The 21,590-nt window shown below is 39.3% G+C and overlaps 1 protein-coding gene across 2 annotated transcripts in view; it reads left to right on the top strand.

Annotated features, from left to right (window-relative positions):
• The window catches only part of LOC129374258 (netrin receptor UNC5D-like), a 195,475-nt gene that overhangs the window by 115,789 nt on the left and 58,096 nt on the right, over positions 1-21,590 (top strand). For both annotated transcript variants that reach the window (XM_055052582.1, XM_055052583.1), the window contains exons 3-4: positions 15,322-15,465; positions 15,638-15,741. In XM_055052582.1, coding sequence (XP_054908557.1) covers positions 15,322-15,465; positions 15,638-15,741 — 248 coding nt within the window. The remainder of the gene's footprint in view (positions 1-15,321; positions 15,466-15,637; positions 15,742-21,590) is intronic.

Genomic DNA, 21,590 nt, shown 5'->3' on the forward strand with positions numbered 1-21,590 from the left:
AAGTGTGTGCCAGCTTATTTTTCTTTGAAGTTAAGTTTTTTCTTGCATAATGAAACCGGACAGTGGGCTGCATTTGGGAAGGTGTTTGTCATTGTTGTCTTGCAGCAAAAATATCCTTTATCTTAAATACCAGACGCGAGTCTTTTTGCATGGAGTTTGCATGTTCTCTCTGTGCATGTGTGAGATTCTCTCTGGGTACTCATCACAAAATCATTTTTATATTAGGTGAACTGAACTCTCATGCTGGTGCCGTGTAGTCATACAAGAATAAGCAAGTATAGGCAATGGATGAATTTGAGCTACTGTCATCACACAAAACAGTTTGTTTTGAAAAACTACATTTATTATGACCACAACGAGGCACACGGTTGCACCACGTTTCTTAATCCACTAGTATGACACTACCTCACCTATTTGGGTTTAACCCCGCCTACCCTGCGAGAGGCTAACTGGTAACACTCCTTTAAACGCTTGACCATAAAACAGCAAACCGAACTGCATGTCAGTGGATAAAGAGGCATTAATGGGCCATTTGATTCTTGTGAAATATGACAGAATAGGCTCTGCAATTAACCCCAAATAACTCTAACCACAGTACAAAATGTACCTTTGGTGGATATGAACTGAGGCTTAAGTGGCATGAAATATCCTGTGGCAGATGGCTCTATTTTATACCTCTTAAAGTCAGGTATCAAACGTTTAAAGTTACACAACTTTAATGGGGTAAACTGTCCAAAACACACACAGGAAGTCCATTGTCCGTTGAGGCAAGTGCAATCTTGATGGATAAAAGATCGGAGGCTATGGGTAATCATAGGATTACCCATAGCCTCTGATTCCTGTGCTTCCACCAGGTCAAAGAGTTTCCAGCTTCTCTTTAGTAAAATGTTTCTAAAACTTTTTCATGAAGCAGCTTTAACTTGCTTTCAGAAACGTTTTTGATTTTTGAGAAAAATGATCTATTCCACTTTTTCGGATTGAAAAAACTCAAATGAGAAAGTTTAAGCCAACAAAATGAGAAAAGTTAGCAGATTTGCTGTGCGCCTGCATGTTGGGAAAACTCCACTGGTCTAAGTTGATGTGGATCTGTTTTAGACCTGTTAATAACTGTTTCACCACCTCACAGCTCTGCTGCTCTTAGCCACTCAATCCACCTAAAGCTCAACAGACTTCAAGTTAGCTTGATGTTAAACACACCCACGCACACACACACACCAATTCTTTTATTATTATTTACTCCCCACCGCTGGACTAGATCATGAGCCCGCATTTCACATCGTAACCTTTGTATAAACCAGATACTGTAAAATGATATCACACGGATAATTAAAAAGTAAAGATCTAAACTAAGCTACATGACAGCGGGTCGTGATGAAAACATTAACTTTCCCCAGAAACTCTCATAACTACTCTCATCTTTTTAAACAAATGTGGCAATCAGTGTGGCATTTTAAAACGGCTCAAGAAGAGCAGAGCCAGGAGTTTGTTTTGCAAAGACAACAAGGCTGTCTGAATGAAATGAGAGTTTATTGACGGGAAAATAATGAGCATCTACCAGTTACTGAAGGCAGATGGTGATGGTGACATTTAAAGGCACATTATCGAACATGGCGAGCTAAACTTACGTCATTTTTGCCATCATATTGCAAAGACTTGTTTGAATCATCTAATTGTCTCTATATTACCATTGTATTTTATTTTTGTTCTGAATTTATCTGCCCCTTCAGGTCTCTTAAAGTTGAAAAACAGCTTTTTTTATTATTATTTCTTGACAAATGGGAGTTTTCATAATTAAGGAGTGGAAGCAACTCACAGGTGCAGTTTTAGGACAGAAATATGTCAATAGAGAAAACTTGGCCAGGTTTTTATCATATTGTCCCACAATTGGTTTTGAATCGACCCACCTGGATAAATTAATGTTTTAATAAAAGAAGAGCAAAATGGAGACATAAACTGAACTCCATGTTGCAAACTAAACAAAAATAAAAAATGGAAATAGATAGATGGAATAAGAAATTTGAAGTCCTTTTAAAGTGATCCCAGAAAAAAATGAACAGGTAGCCCAGCTAATTAACCACTTAATATCGACTTGTCAAACTCCCAGTGTTAGTCTACAAAGGGCAGGGAGATCTACTAAAAGCATAATAACTCCTCTGTTTACCAGATAAAAGTAAAAATATAATTTTACTTTAATCTGGATTTGAAAATAATAGTAGATGTATGTTCTAATTTATGACAATTGCTGTAGTTTCTGTGTAAATGTATAAATTATTGTCATTCAGTTGGTGTCTAATGATGAAATTTATTTAATTTGGATCACTGAAATATCTGTGCTCCACAAAAGCAACAACACTGCACTGTCAGTTTTGTTGTGCAACAATAATTCAGAAACAGATGCAACTTTTGCTTAACAAAAGACTCTTTATTCTTCTTATTATTATTATTATTTTAAATACGAACAATAATTTAAAAATGGAGGAACAAAATGAAGAGCAGCTGTAACCTCTATTTGTGTGTTTTTCAGCATGAGGTCTTGCTGTGATGTGAGTCCACAGTATGTCTCCTGAACTGACATGATGACAGATTTAATTTAGTTCCTTTATGTGAGGGGAAAAAGTCTGTAGTCACTCTGCAGCCACTCATTCCTGTTTGGACGTGAATTAATCAATATGAACACGTTCCTTTTCACAGTGGCGTTAATCGATGCTTCCCATTTTAGACTTTGATTAAATGCAAATTTATCCTGCATGTATTTTTTTATTTATTTATTTTTTTTTTTTCAGATTTGACCAGAATCAACCAAAAATACTGCATCACACTTGTACAAAAACTGTTACAGTCCAGAGACGTCCTCTTTAAACTTCACTTTGACATTAGCTCAACACGCTAGCTGGACATAAAGACTTCTTCTTGATCTGCTTGAATTAGTTTTGGCAGTGAATGGAAAAACAACATGAGATATTCTGTTACAAGAAAATGTTTTGTATTGCTCAATTCATGATTAGCTTTTAGCAACACCTCAATGTCTCCTTTTCATCCATTCATCCCTTATTTAAGCGCACCTGTCCACGCGGTGCCTGTCTCCAGTCTCAGGCTGTTTGAAAAAGTAGAATAATGGGCAAAAAGTTTTAGTCTGTTTAGGGTCAAACATAATTGGACCAGACTTTAAAAGTCTTTCAGATTTAAGTGCAGCGAAAGAAAGCATTGACTTGTTGAACTGTGGGCTCATTGCCAATGCGAGGCAAACTTTCCTGATTTCTATTTGCTTAAGAGGTTTAAAACAACAGGTTTATTGCTGTAAACAGTGTATTGCACTTTGATAAGTGCTAAGTGCTACAGTTCTAAATTTGCAATTTTGTAAAACAAAAAAAAAATAATAATCAGCCTTCCATATTTTAATGTAAGAGTTTTGTGGGACTTGTGGCCGAGAAATAGCAATAAAGCTAAAACATAATTTGTGTTTTATAAATTCTATTAACGACAAAGTAAAATAGTCATTTGTTTCCATTATCCTGCTTAATTTAAGCTGCTGTTTTTATCCTAATGGTGCTTGTTCCAGTTTTTCTCTGTGGGTTTACAATGAACTAGTTCCTCTGTAATACACACACTAAAGCATTGCTGGTGGCAAGTGGCCTTGCAGGGAGTGTAAAACTTCTGAAAAATCAGGACTGACAGTAATGCAGGCTCCTACATAAACCTAAATCAAACTTTCTTGTTTAATGTTCACTGTATCCAGTGACTTCATGTGAAATGTAACATGAATTATGGACAGAGGCGGAAAACCCGGCGCTCCGGCTCTGGAAAACACTCGCATGCAAACGAAGCAACTTGTAGCACCCTCTCATTTCAATTCATTTTAAAATACTGTGTCCTTCCTATAGACTCTGCTTGAAAACACATTTAGTAATTATTATTAAGACAGAAATACGCTTCTTATTGTGCAAATGTTTACCCCAGAGAGTTTGACGTACTGCAGCAGACTCTCTGACCATCCCAGTGTCTCTACTGATAATTCAGCCAATTCAGCCAAAATAGCTGGAGCAAATATCACCACAAGTGGAGTAATAGACTGAGACAGAGAGAAAGAGAGAGAGAGGAAAGAGAGTTTTAAGTAGAATCAGCCTTGATCTATCCTTAGAGCCTATAGTAGCTTAGTGTGGACTATTATCTGATCTCAGGGGAATCAGGTGAATGAGGTGGGACTTTGGCTGCAGCAGCGGGAAGTCAGAGGCTGCTGTGTCCTGATGTGCTCAACCGAAATCCATTAAGATTTGAGCTTCCACAGTTTGAAGTTGAAAATCTAGCCTTTGTGAAATAAATCTGCCTGAGGTATGGGCATTCGTGTGACTCAGGCTGGTTTAGCTGGTGATAACTGTCCATGCTGCAGTGTCACATTCAGAGAAAGGCAATTCTGCACCACTATTTGTCTTATGTTGCAAACTGTCCTGATTTGTACACAGGCTTAAGGTTAGGAAACAGAAAACAGTCCCTAACATCCTGAACACAAACTGCTTCAACCTTCACCTTCATGAGCTCTAATTGCAGAAATGAGCCACGAGAGAGACAGTGGAACCGAAATCTAATTTCTTGTTTCTGTGCTCCAGCTTGTCCAAAAAAGCTGATTCTGATCATTAAAAGATGGAGAGAGAGCAGAAAGGAGAGGGATGAATGAAATGTAATCTTCTGAGCTTTAAAAAAAAAAAAAACAGTATGAAACTGATATTTGTCCCCAAGGTATCATTCATAACAACCAAGAAAATCAAATCAGCACGCAAAGCAATATGCAGTCATCAAGACATTTCTTCCCAGCATCACAGCTGCCATACAAAAAGCATTAAGATATTTAACAACATCTATTTATCTTGACCTTTTGTGAGACTTTAAATGAACATAATTCCACGTACTAAATAGTGGAAAGAGTAAGTGTTAAATATGCATCAACAGACATTTCTGGTGTTCGTGTAACATATTAGATGTGTTTTGGTTTCAGGCAAATTTTCTGCAGTTGTCTGAAGTTTAATTGTGAAGTGATTTTGATATGGTTATAGAAAAGGTTGTTACTGGGCTGCACAGCGCCTCTTCAAATTTAGTACAGCTACATTTCTACAGCTCCAGGTTTTTGTAATTATCCAAGCATTTTGGAAAGAGGCTGAGCCAGATATCCTATTGACTTATCACTATACTGATTCAGCCGTCTCTTCAGGAAAACAACTCGCTCCTTCGAATTATCCCAGGGCTAAGTATTTAAAGACTGAATCAATCAGTCGGCTCTGGATTTTTGGAAGGCCTTCTGAAAAGATTCACAAAAACAAAAGCATCCTCGCAGAGTATTTCTCGCTGCGACTCACACCAGGAGATGTTACCGCGATACGGCTAAGAGATGAAAATGAGTGATACAACTCAAGAGATAATCAAAGGGCAGACGGAAAGAAAAGACGAAAGGAAGGGTGGTGGGTCAGAGGGGATATCGGTGCCTTCGGGCTCCGACTGGAAGGTTGACACCCTGATGAAGAGATAAGAGAAAGGTGGAATAATAGGAGAAAGAGGACATTGGAAACAGAAGTTGATGGAGGAGTGAAAGAGAGGCCGAACACGATACCGCGTCGGTTGTCTCGAGAGATCGAGCTCCAGTAGATTTTAGAGATAAGGAGATAGTGATTGAGGTGAGCGTGTGAATGCAGGGTTGGTAGAGGAAGTGTGGATGTCTATTCCTGTTGATGGCCCGTCAAACGATGTGTATTCTGATCCTCGAACTCTGCGAGATATCATCAACTCTGCTTGAACTCGCAGCGTGGAGGGGAAAAGAGAGAGGTGAAAGAGAATTGAGATGCCCCCGAGGGCCCCGTGTCACAAACTGTTAGTTAGAGAAATGGAAATGAAATAAATTAAGTGGCCCACTGAGTAAAAGCTACTTGCATATGCACAAGTACGCCCTAATAGGCAAACATGCCGCTTTTAGAAAAACATAAACAAGCCAGCTGAGGAGAAAGCCTCGGATGAGAACTTGTAGCAGTTTAATGGTCGAATTATTATGACTTTTTTATTTATTTTTTTATGCGTGGAGCGCCGCGCCTTCTTCAGTGCTGGGATTTAACATGATAAACACAGCTGGGACCAGACTGATGATGTTGCTGGGAGCATGCTCCGCTTGTCTAGGAGGGCTTATCTGTCTGGCCCGCGGCCAACGCTCTCACACACACACACACACACACACACACACACACACACCGCCACACACACACACACACACAGCACAGCGTCACGTCACACAAACATTTTCCTAAAGCTGGATTCACATCGGACAGACCTTCTCCGAAAGCTACATCCATCCTCAACCCGGCTGCCCACGCCGTGTCACCCGTTATGTGTACAGCCGCCTCGTGAGGATCCCTCAAACAAACACAATCCCGCTCCTCTGCTGTGGAGTTAAACGCGGCGAAGAGACAGACATGACCGAGCTGGGCCGGACCAAGACGGAGGATCGGATCAAGCCACTCGTAGCTGGCAACGCTCAGCTCTCTCAGGGCCTCTTCATCAAGTGAGCCAAAGCAAAACAAAAACAATGGGCCAGAGCTGGGAGGGAGACACAACAGGGAGAGGCAAAGGCAAAAGAGACAGAGAGTAGCATAAGATGATAAGAGAACATCCTTATGTCTCTGTTTTTCTTGGACTCTTTTATAGAGACACATGAAAAGACATGATTGAATGAGCAAGTGGATCCTACTCCACCTTGAGGTTTGCTGTCAAGGCTTTGCGGCGCTCCGTCATGAGCCACCGTAATGAGCCTAAAGGGAAGGCAGGGGAGAAAAAGAGGTGGAAGAAAATAAACAAGCGATGAGGGAGAAAGTCGTGGAGGGAGCCGAATCGATGTTTTCATTCTTGAATGCAGAAAAGTGTCCATTAACAGCAGCAGGGCTGAGCAGCTATTGGATCATCGCTCCAACACGCTGTCATCGAGTGTCCTTTTGGGCTGCTCGAAAAAAAACACATAAAAAATAAAAAAGGCCGGGGTTCTCTGATCTCCACCTAAAAGCGAAGGAACCTGGGAGTCGAGCTGTTCTTTGGGTGTTGCTCCATTGTTTACCTTCGAAGAGCAGGAATCTTTCTTCAGCTCTCTTTGTTCTCTTTGTGTCATTTTCTTTTGACCCAGAAGTGACTTTGGCACTCATGTTCTCATGACGTCTTTAATTTCACTATCAAAAATGAAAATCTCATTGTGAGAAAACACAAACCATTTTTGTGACCATTTTTTTATATACAGCATGGTCTGTTGTGCTAGGATTCATAAACTGTCCGCTTTCATAAAACTGTGTCTTTGGGAATTGTCGGGGTTTGCATTAAAAAAACATTTCAGTGTACAGTTTTACGGTTTTCTGCAGTGAGAAAGGTTCTGTCGTGTTTGATGCAACTTTCATGTCAATGTCATGATGTGTGCACAATAATTCTGCATTGAAAGAAGCCAGATATGCTGAATCTGGATGTAAACAATCTCAAAAAAGCTTGTAAAGTGCATCACATCCACTGCTTTCCGCTGCTCAACAATTTTAAAATCCGTTCATATACGGCAGAATCCATCATTACTTCTAAACTACTGTGTGATGTCAAAGTTCTTCTTCGTCCCCTCAGATGTCTGACTGCGGTCACATTTAGTCAGTCGTATGAATGTCCAAGCTGAAAAAGAAAAAATAGTGACATTATGTTTAATGTCAAGACAACAAAGACAACAAAGAATAATCAATATTTAAAGATCTGTATTTTCTTAAGAGTAAATATTGACTACTTCAGTGCTTTTTGAATGTTTAATAGTAGTTAATATTCACAGGGACTTTAACATGTCAGACAAGAATTGAGACATGTGTTTTTTGAGGGAAAGAACCTGGGAGGTTTCTGTACATATTCACCATATTTTGAGGATTTCTGGTGTGTAGAATCAGGACTTTGCTCCACTGAGGACATGTTGAAGAGAACCTGTGGTAAAGCAATTTTTGAAATTAAAGAAATTATACTTAAAGTGTTCATCTGAACTATGATATCTTGCATAATAAAGCCCCTGCTTTTTAATATTGACTGAAGCATGATATTTGTTTTGAAAACCCTCATCTAAATTTGAACATTCCTGCTGTCTTTGCAACGGGAGTCGTCATTTCCATCACTGCAACTAATGTTACAGAATCCATCTGTATTTAAATAATGTTAAAGAAAATCCATCCACCAGCGTGGCATCAGACTCGCACAGCAGCGTCTGGAAATTGAAAGCTGCATGTTGAAATGTGACGTTGATTATAATGTAGCCAGACGTTTGTTGATGTATGCTCCCTGGACGGTGACAGGGAAAGGAGAGAGTGAAATGTTGTGATTGTGCAATTATGGAGGTTATTATCATAAAACAGCAGAATTTTATCTGAACAGTAGAGAAGAAGTTGTATTTGAAATTTGTGTTGTTTGTTTTTTGTTTTTTTGTCTTCGTGTTTGTTTTTCTTCATGCATTTCAGTGCAGTTCAGTTCCTTCATTGTCCCCCAAGGGGAAAATTTGTTTTGCAGCCAGGCATTTGAAGCATACAGCACAACATAAAAGGACATGAGCAGTGTTAAAAACAGACATTTCTTCAAGTTATAAAAACAAATTATAAGGTTTTAAAAAGCTCACATTCTGGTATGACTGAGGTTTATTAGCAATCACTGCTCGATAAAAATCTACACACCATTTCGACATTTTTGCTTACTCCCTTCACATGTTTTTTTACAGTAAAATATGTGTATAATATGGGATCTTATTTTAATTTTGAAATACTGTCTACACCAAATCTCCATATCTTTTCCCTCATTCTGAATGTGTCGCTTTCAACAGTCTAGAGTTGCTTTCCTCAGATATCCTGCTTTATTTGGGAAGGTGTGAAGGCATATCCAATCTCTGGCGGAGCCTAAACAAGCAAAATCTGGGCCACCTGAAAATGTAGGTTGTGCTTTGCATTCAGATGAACCGTGGAACGGTCCTGTGTTAGTGAATAATGCAAGAACAGAAAGAAAGAAAGAAAGAAAGAAAGAAAGAAAGAAAGAAAGAAAGAAAGAAAGAAAGAAAGAAAGAAAGAAAGAAAAAGAAAGAAAGAAAGAAAGAAAGAAAGAAAGAAAGAAAGAAAGAAAGAAAGAAAGAAAGAAAGAAAGAAAGAAAGAAAATGAACGAAAGAAAGAAAGAAAGAAAATGAACCTGAGGGAGGAAGTGACAAATGACATACAAACATAATTTTGATCTCAAAACTCTGAAATCTTTGCAGTACCTTGTTCTGTGATAGCGTAACCACAGCATCACAGCCTCTTTTACCTCACTGCTGCATTCAACATGTTGGGTAGCTCATTGTTTGATCCTCAATTTTAAGAGTTCATCGTAAACGTGATCTGAACCTAAGAAGTTTTGGAAAGTTTTTGACACGTTGCACCGAATAGAGCAAAGTCAACTGAACCATCCTAGAAGAACCCAATGACCTTCCATCATTTCAGGAACCATTTGAATACGGCTTGATCATGGCAAATGTGGAAGAGCCTGTTTTATTCATGTCTATCCACCCATAGTTGTTGGGTTTTTTTCCGGTTTCTGTCCAAGCCTTACCACAAAGCTACTACTACAGGTGTCCTACCTTTACTGAGGTGCTTTATCAACAATCTGCAAGCGTTTTCAAAAACACTTTATTTGAAGGTTTGTGCATGAGACTGACATGACGCGATCATAAGTATGACATCACACCCGTCATGAACATGAGGAAGTCTTTAGGACTGTTTATGACTGTTGTCATTAAGTGTCATTGGGTAAATATTGACACTTTTCATGAAAAGTGGCTTTAATAGTTGCATTAAGTGCAACTAAAAGTGCCAAATTTGCATTAAAGTGTATAACTTTACCAAATAATGCAAAGTTGGGACTTTTAATGGACTTTTAATGCAACTATTAAAGCAACTTTGTTTCAATTGGAAACTTCTCATCAAAGAGGTCAAAGGTACATGTGAGGTACCCCAAGGTTCAATCCTAGGACCCCTCTTATTCAATATTTATATTCTCCCACTAGCTCAGGTTCTAACAGGAAATAATATTAGCTACCACAACTATGCAGATGACACACAGCTCTACATCACGATGTCACCAGGTGACTCTGAACCCATCCAATCACTGAATAAATGTTTAGAACAGATAAATGTGTGGATGTGCCAAAACTTTCTCCAACTGAACTGAAAATCACAATTAAAAACACACCTGTTTAGAATTGTATTTGAAATGTAATATGTAACAATGTATTGTCTATTATATGTTGCATGACTTTGTGTTTTTGTGTTTATGATGTAAAGCACTTTGAAATGCCTTGCTGCTGAAATGTGCTATACAAATAAAATTTGACTTGATTTGATTTTAAAAGTGTCAATATTTATGTAATGACAATTCTTGACAACAGTCATCAACATTCATAAAGACTTCTTCATGTTCATAACAGGTGTTATGTCATATTTATGGCAGCGTCTTATCAGTCTTACGCACAGCCCTTCAAATAAAGTGTCACCACGTTTTCTTTTAATGTGGGAGGTTTCGGTACAGTCGCCCTTAGTTTCAACCTCAATGTGGAAGAGCGACACTGTAACAGGATGCAGGTGTAGATTAGTTCCCACATAGATTAGATATTCGTACTTCCTGGAGTTAGCATACTGGTGTGCAGTCAAAGGGACTCATGAACAAGAAAAAAACCTACATCAGTTTGTTTTTGTCTGATCACCTTGAGCTAATGAGATTGAAGAAGAATCACTTTACAAACCTCACCAGGAAAGTCCTTATGACTAAAGAAGAAATCACTAAAAAGCCTTGCAGTCTGTTTGCCAAACCCATATTTATGACAAATTCATCAAAGCTACGTTTGGTCCTGTTTATTAATTTCTCATGCTTTGCTTGTTTGGCAGACTTCCACTGTGTTGTTTCTGTATACAATAGGGAGATAACAGATTTAAAAAAAAAAAAAGAAAGAAACACTTTCATATTGCTGATGCTAATTCTGAGCAACAGTTGGCACTCTGACATAGAGGAAATCCCATTTTCTGATTAGTTTCCCCCTTCCTAGAAACCAATCTTATGTTTTTTATTTCCCCAAAGTTAAATCTGCTGTGCTCTCTTTTAATCAGGCATGTTGATTATGACTAATTTGTTGCCGTGGCAAGGAGAAGCAGACAGAGGAGGGCTTTTATTGTACATAATATCAGTAACTCAGTGCGGAGGATTACAGTGTCTTCAGAGAACATTTCATTACTTCATTAGGCTCCCTCAGATAACCTTTCATTTCGCATTAATACTTTTCATTTAATCCCTGCCCATGTCTAAGCTGCTGCTTGCAATGTACGACATGATGAGAAAAGCCTGTGGAGCGACTGCTCCTCTACAAGAGGAGGTCCAGGTGATTAAGAAGTGAACTACAAGGGGAGCCCAGAACAGCTGCTGGAACAACGTGCGGAGATTAGCGGGGTTGTTTTTTTGTCGGAATTAGTAATTTTTTTGTCGCGTAAAAGCATCGGCACTTTTTGCTAATTCTTTTAGATCGGTTTATCCCCGGTTCATAATCCCCACGGGCCAGATGTTACCCGAGCGGTGATGCGGTTTGCTCACCTTTCACAGCCACACGCCAAACTGTCTTTTGGCAAAATCGAACCCTAAGTTGCTCCCGCTAGGAGACGGGCATTTTGCTCGACAGCTTGTGTCTGAGTTTGAGGAACAAGCAAAACCCTGGAAAGCCCTGGTTAGATGAGGTTTTCAAGCAAATAATTAATGTGTCCCCATTAATAGCATGCTAGGACAGTGTCATGAAATAAAAATGCATCACTTGTTCTTACAAATGGATCGGTTTCTTGAGAATCTGGGATCAAAGGGCGATGATCAGGAGGAGAGACTCCGTCAGGACATGGAAGAGATGGAGAATTTCACACAATGAAGACATAATGTTCAAGCTACATGTACTTACCCTTATCAGTGTTCAATATTCAATTTACAGAAATCCAAGTCTGTAACATATTTGATCAATACATTTCTGTTGGAAAACAAAAAAATTTTCTCATATTTTTGGATGAGAAATGAACTGATGTCACAGAAATGTCATCAATTTAGTCATTTCTCTGAATCGAATTAAAATCCCGACTTGATAGAGAAAAACAGAAGTCATGTTTGGATTCAGCAGTGCAAATAATCCTAATTCAGTTGGAAAAACATAGACGACTGAAAAAAATATTTTGGTGACCCAGTGTAATTTGACTAGGAGGAAGATCGCTGTCTCTGTTAGCTTTCGAAGTGTATTGACTCAAAAGTGGACTGTGGGTGGAAGACACAAAGACAACCTTTCATCCACAACAGCATACATATTTAATGCCAATTTCTTACAACACTACCCGTAAGGCTTGGTGGTGATTGTGTAATAATTTGAAATATGACTTTCTCTTGAATCTGCTGCTGGGTGAAATACTCTTTCCGTGTTCCTGATATTGATCGTGAAAGATCAAATAAGTAAGGCATAAAACAAAAATTGACCTTCCAACAGAAAGAAAATCTTTAGGAGTCAAACTATGATTATGAAATTCTGCAAACTGTCTACAAAGGCCTCTTTCTACCCGATAGAGTAATTGCTACTGTCATATAAGTTATATAATTTTACATGCTGGATTGTAACTATCTGCTCAGGCTCAGATGGTTGTTTTATTGAAAAGTATGTCAATGTTATAGTTGCATATAAAACAACAACCAGTTGTTAAACAATCACGCTTTGTGTTCTGCTTTATTTGCCAGCTGTGTTTGACACTTGAAACACTGCGAAGAGAAATTAAATTACATGCCAGCCATACTTGAAAACTTACAGGCAGCACAATGCCTATGACAAGAAAAAAAAACCAAAACAGTTATTACCTGAAGCACATTGATTACGTCCTGCAGCAAGAACAGAAAATCCTGGTGTTGGGTTAATCGTAAGCTGTCTGAGCATCACAACCTCAGTATCTGCAAGTCAGCTGGGACTACAGTCTTGTACTTGAAGGAAATATTAAAGTAACATGAGACTATTATTAAATCATAACGTCGTATTTGTTGTAATGCTGATCTACTCTGTAGATCAGGGGTGAGAACAGATTCTGTCAGGCAGAATTTGTCTCTACTCAAAAACGGAGGAAGCAGTTCCATGTTTGAACAAAAAACAATTCGGGGTGCTGTCAAGGTGAGTTAACTCAGCTTATTTATAGACCCAAAGATAAAAACAACACAAGTAAATTGCATGCTGATTTTGATTTTTGTCAAGTTTTTCAAACTTTATTTTGCTGCAAACGCTCAAATTTTAGCTGTATTTTCATTGGGATTTTACGTAATAGACCGACACAAAGTAGTGCATTTTTATCAAGTGGAAACATAAATGTTTTCAGAATCTTGGCACATCAAGAACAGAAATGTTCACTGTGTTCTTTGAAACATGACTCAGTCAGGTCAGATGGAGAGAAACTATGAACATCAAGTCTTTCCACTGATTCTGAACTTGATTTAGGTCTGGACTCTTTTTCCATTCCACTATTGAAACTGAATCTGCATGTTTCAAACATTTCTCTACATTCAACTGGATTTATCATCTGGTCACTCCTGAAGAAAAGCATAATGTCCATCATCTTATCTCATAAACTCATTGAAAACATAACCGGAGCGTTGCCTTCATTCTTTCATGGATGCCTGAGAAACTCTTGAATGTCCCATGGCAACCATTCAGCTGCGAAAAACGCGTGGTGGGACCTGGCTTCGCCTTCGAGGACGAAGCTCCTCCTCAAAGTTGCCGTTTCCAAACTTCTGAGCTTCTGCCTCACAGAGCGGCCCTCCCGTGCCACTCCCCCACTCAGCTCCTTCAGACTAGCCTGCAGCAATTAGCAAACACCTGGTGGAACTGCACATGTGCTGGGCTCATGATCCAAACTACTTTCAACTGGTAAAACCATTAAAGGGTTAAAAGAGGAGCATTGTTGTGATGACTTCCTGAAGGTGGAGTTTCTTGAAGAGAGTTTGCAATTTCAAAGCATTAAATTACCAAGTCACTTTTTTTTAAGTCACATTTGATATATACAGCATTTCTATAACAACTGAATGTAACATAGTTACTTGTTTGGACCATAAATGCCACTATGTGGCTGGAAAACACAATACATAATGTAATTTTTGTAATTTTGTCTGTTTTCAGTGGTAACACACCAGACATGCCACCTACACACCACGTGTTTTCACCCCTCCATCCACTCCATCCACCACCTTCCACATCCCCCCATTGCGCAGCCTTAATTGCATTCTCCGGGGAGTGATGAGTTTGGACACCAGACACTAAACATTAGCTATTCATAACTCCATAGCACCGTATTAAAAATCTGTTCAACTTGGCTGCCTGAAAACGCAGGATTCTGCAGTCTGTTGGAGGCTGCAATTTTCCTGGACGCCAGTGAAACAGCCCCCATTATACAACACATTAATGGCCCAAGCCTGTCATGTTTTGTACATAGGCTGGCATTATTGAAATCCCTGGCTTTTCAAATTCCTTTTTAATTCTCTTAGAAAATGTCCCTCTCATGCCTGGCTCATTACCGGCCGCATCACAGACAATAATGCGGATATTAGCGGACGACCCTTGTGACTTCAGGTCAAAGTTCGGCTGGCGAAATTGAAAGGATTTGACGGTTATAGAAAGCGTTTGTGTACAGAAGCAGCTCTCAGTCGAGCCGTTTTGTTTTTCTTTCCACACGTTGTGAATTATGGTCTTTTTGAGATCTTTACAAAGAAAAAAGATGATTGATCATGCGCTCACGTGTAACAATGAGAAGCTGATCTGCTCCTTTTCCCAATAATGCGTCTCCCGGAAATTAGTTATTGCCACTTCAGAATAAATATCTCGCGGTGTGCAGGGAGAGAGAGATTTGAAACTCTACACAGTGAAATCTATCCAGCACCAAGAAAAGTCCACATTTTCTGGACAACAAAGCATTAAAAGACCAACAACAACATAGGATTTAATTGTCAGAAGTGAAGCAAACTCCTCCATGAGTTTTCGCCATATGAACTTGGGATGCAGGTTAAAAATGTCATCCAAAGAAATTCCCAGAAATTGACATGCCTTGACAAGCCAGCCTCTCCTCAGTTTACTCCTGACAAATGGCAGATCTGTTTACCACTGATAATCTTATCAGATTTGAAACTGACTCATCACCCTGTCTCCGCAAATCTCCGTCTCCTTGACTCATCGACCCGCCAACGTAATGAAAGCTAATCTGAGCCATCGTTCATTTGGTCCGCAGGGCTGAAGATCCGCGAGGTGATGATCAACGTGTCACGTCAGCAGGTGGAGGACTTCCACGGCCCCGAGGACTACTGGTGTCTGTGCGTCGCCTGGAGTCACCTGGGGACCTCCAAGAGCCGCAAGGCAAGCGTCCGCATCGCCTGTAAGCGACGTCATCTCCCTTTGATTCCACCTTGACCCGACTTTTTTGCATGTCAATCATTTGTTAATCAATATTTTTTTAAGGTCACAAATGTACAAGTGCACCATTTCCTGTTGCTTCCTGTTGTTTTGTTTTTAGTTTTTTAATGTTGAATTTTCATTGTCTTTTCTAGACCTGAGGAAGAACTTTGAGCAGGACCCCCAGGGCACTGAGGTGCCTCTGAACGGCATGATTGTTCTGCACTGCCGTCCCCCGGAGGGAGTGCCGGTGGCTGAGGTGAGGGGCTGCTTGCTCTTCAAAGAAACATTTTACCCTGTTGCCTTGAGAGCAGCTGTCATCTGTCTGGTTTACTCGTAGTCGTCATGAGAGAATCTGCTTTCGCTGTGCAGCTTCAACATATCAGAGACTTCTGCACTTTACGTTTCAGTTCAGAGGGGTCTTTAGTTGTACGCCGAGGATTCGGGTGGTTCGAGCTTTTAGAGTTCTGTGTCCGAATCAGGCATTGGTTAGGTTGTGGGGGGTGATTTATATGTCTGTATACGTTGCAAACGTATTCATCCACTGTGGAATTTCTCGTGATAGACCCAAACAAGGTGGTTCATAATTGTCAGGAGGGAGAAAATCGATTCAGGGTTTTGAAAATGTAAACAGTCATCCCTCTGGGTTCAAGCCTTTGCACTTACAGTTGCAAATGTTTTGTAATAAATCTCTACCAGCTTTGCAAAAGACTTAAATGTTTTCCTATTCTTATTTGCAAAGTGGCAGAAATTCACTTAAATCGAAAGGTTCTTAGTTTGTGTTTGAATCTCCACACTGCATAAACACAAACTTGTACTTTTTGTGTCTAGCTTCTAGTGCAAAGATCTTCGTATATTTGAATCAACAGGGTGAATGTTACAGCTGTTATGTTTATTACACTGTCATGAAGATGAAAAACATTCATAAATCTTTACGACTGTTATCATAAAGTGTCATTAGGTAAATAATAGCTCTTTTAATGCAAAGTTGTATTAAAAGTCTATCAAACTTGTCAACGTTGCATTAAAAGTGTTGAATGACACTTCATGACAACAATTTTAAACATTCATTCATTTTCATGACAGGTGTAATGTCATGTTTATGACAGTGTCATGTCAAATAAAGTGTCACAATTAAGACTAACTTTCCAGCAAGACGTAGGCACTTCTTTTCAGCAAATATCTCCTTAATGTTGATGGAAAAGTACAAGCTGCACTGGCAGATTTTTTTCACTGAGAATATAAGAAAAATAATTTGTAAAATAACAAGTCATTCGTTGTCAATATTAATGATCCATTAACTCAAGCTACTTATTTCAAGTGTAAAGATATTTGCACGAGAAACTGATGTTGTGTTTTTGCAGTGCACTGGGTGATTTTAACACACAAACACGTTTTGAGTTACATTTTTTAAACTATTGACCAAAAAGTTGTCTTCTAACGCTCTCTGACCTTCCTCCACATGTCTGCCATGTCTCCTACGTGGCTTATGTCATGCTGCGAATATGTCTTTCTCTCAACAATCTCTTCCTTCCCGCCACTCCTCCACGAAAGGTCAGATTAATGGAGTGCACAACATTTAGCGATCCGATCCCCCTCACTGAGCCGCGGATCTCCGAGTGACCTTGATCCTCTCGACTGTTTGTCTGACTGATGCTCTCCTTGTCTTAAGTGGACACCGTGTCTTGGTAGTTTTGCATTTGTACCACACTCGTTTCTATTTTTGGATGACGGGTAAAACAGTGGTCCATGAGACGCTCGCATTCTGAGATACTGATCCATACCCCAGCCCTGCTTTGAACTGCGCCGTGACCTTCTCCCTGACCCGTCGGCAGCGTTTATCGGTCCTCACCGTGGCGTTTCTCTCATGCAGGTTTGTGTACAGCTGACCTCTCTCTAGCTACTGAAGGCGATTAGACTGACTAGATTTTATGTAGAGGAATCTGAATACTGAATACTACAGCACAATTGTTCTCATTTTTTTACTTGTGACATAAAAAAAACACACACACACAGTTGATCATTTTCCACTTTGCAGCGATTCACCACTGTGTTGCTTTGTCATATTACTTTCCAAAATACTCCACTGGAGACTGTGGTTTTTAAAGTGACAAACTGTAAGAATAAAAATGTGAAGAAGCTTATTTTTCCTTTTGCAATTTTCAGTCTTAAAGGGGTGCATAATTGCCTGAGAACAAAAAAAAAAAAAATCAGCTGTCACGGTCTTTTTAATTTCTACTATGAATACAAAATGAGGCCTTCGTGGACAGTCTCGTCGAGTGGTGTGTGTTGTGCTGCCGCCGCTCGCTGATGTTGTGTTCCTTCATGCAGAGGCTCAGCAGGGAAATATGTCAATATCAAAGCCTGTGTGCGCAGCCATCTGAAGCTTTCCATTTACTAACAGACGCAGCCTGCGATCGACACAAAAACAAAGCGCCAGCCCCACCCTCCGATTTTGGAAAACATCACACTCAAAACGGCGAGCTTTCTGATGCGCCCGCCACAAGGTTATGAATGTCGAAAGGTTAAGGCTTTTGTAAATTAGGGTGAGCTATTGTTCATGTGTAGGATCTTCCACGTGAAAATGAAGTTTACGTAACACTTGGCGAGGATTTCGGTTCTCGCTTGTTTAAATCTGACACCTCTTACTGCTGACACAGCGACGCCAGAGCTTTTGCTCGTCAGTCGGCAAAGACTTTATTACCAAAGTTCAGTGAAAAGCAATTATACGAGATGAGAAAAGGCAACAGCCACCTTTGGTGTGCTGAGGCTGAGGAAGAAGAAGGAGAAGAAAGGTTCAAAGAAAAATTTGGGGTGGTTGATCTGTAAAGAAAATTAGTGATCAAAGGATTTATTATGTCCTTGAAATCAAAGCATTTCTTGATCTATGTCACTGTTTTTCCAATTCAGATCCAGTCTGCTTTTCTGTTTCTCTGTATCGGATCAAAACAGGCAACAAATATTTGTTTGATTAAATAAAATGTTCACAGTTTAAGCTTAGTGTTAAAAGAAAAATGTAAATATTTGTACCTTTTTTCTCACCGATGAAAATGCAGTTGTGCAATAAAACTTTTATTAAGCTTTCATTACGGTTAGACCTCTTAACACCGCAAAATGATCTGCATACAAACACAAATGAGAAGCAAAACTCAGAGTTTTATAAAAAATCATAAAAAAGAAGAATGAAAGTCATTATTTCTCAATCTTTTATTTTGACTAACAGTCCTAAACTGAGCATAGTATGGAAAAAATGTATTCCTAAAGACAAATACATGATATGCAACACAATATGTCCGTTTTACATAGTAAATATGCCTCCTCCATAGATTGTAACAATCTGTAAACAAGGCTTTCTTTGAATAAAAGATGTTCTGCTTTAAAAGAGAAATCTTCCATCCCTTTGAATATCTTGTCTGTTTATGTTTATGGCCATTTGTTGGTAGGTTTTCCATTGTGACGAAAACAAAGACAGTTACAACACAACCAATTCAACCTTGTGTTTTTTTTTCTGAGCTTCATTTCATTTCACTGATTATCTTTTTTGGAAAAGTCTCAAAAGAGTTTGTGTCCTTAGAAACCTCTGTACGTCTGCATGCGTAATGTCATCTTGTGTTTTCTCAAGACTGTAGGTTTCATTGCTTCAGATTTAATATTTGCTTTATTAAATTGAGGTCCGGTGGAATACAAGTTTTTCCAACCCTCGTTTTGCAGCTGCTCTTTGAAGATGGAGAAGGACATGCCGAGAAAGAGGACCAAAGCCGTGCGTGTTTTCGCTCAGAAATTAGCAGAAGGGTTAACCAATTATATTTTAATTAGTAGACAGTGAAGCCTTCAGAGACCAGCATTTTTCTTGCCTGTATTTAACTCAAAGCGGTTCAGTTAGTGCACAAAGAACAAGCTGAGAATCACGGTGGTACATTAAAAACCTATGTTACGTGCAGTACCAAATTTGCCACTTTGCTATTTGCTGTTATTTATGTAAATCGAATCCTCAAAGCATTAAATAGCATGCCAGAAAGTTGCCCCAGAAAGATGGAAGTGAATTTGGCAGCAGTGCATGCATTAGAGATTATAGCCCTGACAATGATGGACAGATGTCCCCAAGCTTTCAAATGGTGATTAACCCAACTAGCAGGAAATACTATGTGACATTTTTACAAAAATCACAAATACATTCAAAGTCTGCCCTTGTTTAGTTGGCCAGTTTATAATTGGATTTCTTATTTTGTTTCCCTGTTTAGTTATTTGACACTCACACTGCTGACTTTTGATTCTTGTACCACCGCTGGCTTTATTAAGCGCACATTCAGTCACTAATTGGGTGACATGCAGGCAGGGGGCTGCTGCTCACAAAACATCCAGCTGCAGCTAACAATCTGTGTCAGAACATCTGCAAAAATGTGCTCCTGTTGTACTCTTTTCTCTGTTTTCTTATGAGAATGTACATTTTTAGGAAAAAAAACGCTACATGGAAAACACAACCAAGGAGAAGAGGATGGCTAGTAGTTTGACATATCAAAGATATGTCAGATCGGTAAAGATATTATGGCTGAGGTAAAAGAATATTTGAGTAATCGAGTACTCTATCATCATTCTTACTCGATTAATGGAGTAATCAGATGTCTCTCTCTCACTCATATGAAGTCCACGCTCCAAGCGTGTAAGAATGCTTGTTGGTCACGCAAAAAAATGGAGAAAACACGGAAAATCCCACATTATCCTCCCAGCACTTAGCAACAACTCATCGTCGGAAAACGAGAGCACCGGCCAACTCAAATAATGATCCGGCCGGAGCATTGAATAATAGAACATAATTTAACGAAGCTTCCAGGCAGATCAATTTTCCTCAAGGAATTTTCATAATCAAGGTCCTTGAATCATTCGAGGAATCGCTACATCAACTGTGTAAGAGGATGAGGTTTGTTCAGATCCTCACAAGATAAACAGTGACTTCATTTAAAAAAAATAAAAAATGCAAAAAAAAATTAATAATTAAAAACAGATAATAATGTATCACATATCTGGAAACCTTATGAATTTTATGGGTAAGATTGCGTCACATTTTCAGCGATAAATAATGTCCATTTATCACCGTAAACACCTTCAGCACTAGGAGCAAGGTACTGTTTCACATCATTGCGTAATAAAAAAATAAACCACAATTATGATTCACTCTGTGATGTTTGAAAAATGCGGAAAACATTAAAATCAAGATTTGCAGTTGCTTAACTAATCCACAGAAATCTTTCCAAAGACATCATGTACAATAAACAAACGTGGTTCCCAGAAATGTAAAATAGCTACAAAGTTCTCAAGAGACAGCGCTGACCTTTAATCATAATAACTTATGGCCCACTAATGTGTGAACAGAGCTGAAAATCAACATATTTATTCATTAAATATTCTGAACTTTTCTATTTCCCTTGCATTATTAGGTCTGTGTTGTGGTTTTACCAAAAGTTGAAAGAGAAAAAAAGCAAAAGAGGTCGGTAAAGAGTTCTTAAAGATATCAACAGGCTCCATAAATATGTAAAAATGTGTGTCCGTTCTCCCTGCACAACTGTGTGTGTGTGTGATGAATCATTCAGCGCTCACAAATGGAGCATTGGTGTACCACGACTTTCCCCTGTGCATTGTGGTCATCAAATAGGCACTTCCTCATGCATTCATTAATGCGACTGTGGATAACAAAGAGAATGGCGTTAGTAAATAATGCAGCGACAAATCCAGCAGCCTCCATTAGTCACACCTAGATGGAAATTACTGGCGCCCGGAAGCAGAAATGGACTTTTCTCTTTTTGTGACATCAGCCATTGTCAGGAGGTTAAAGCCGTTTCCGAGGAATCTTCCCTCAGTAAGACGCCAAAGCTCAGATTTGAAGGAATCGAGGTCACGATGCAGCGTGATCTGCTGTATTAAACGCTGTTTGTGTTCAGAGGCATGTTTATTTTGGTCATGACATCCACTTAAGGCTTTCACGGCCCCCTCCCACTTGCAGCACGTCTTCAGCGAAGCTTTCATATTCCGCAGCGTCGAAAAGGAGTCCCGACGCTTAATTTTTCCAGTCAGTTGACAAGACGCAAATGGAATAAGTTCCGACTTTGTGCT

The sequence above is a fragment of the Poeciliopsis prolifica genome, unplaced genomic scaffold (assembly GCF_027474105.1).
Source record: "Poeciliopsis prolifica strain line A6 unplaced genomic scaffold, Auburn_PproV2 SCAFFOLD035, whole genome shotgun sequence".
NCBI classification, from domain to species: Eukaryota; Metazoa; Chordata; class Actinopteri; order Cyprinodontiformes; family Poeciliidae; genus Poeciliopsis; species Poeciliopsis prolifica.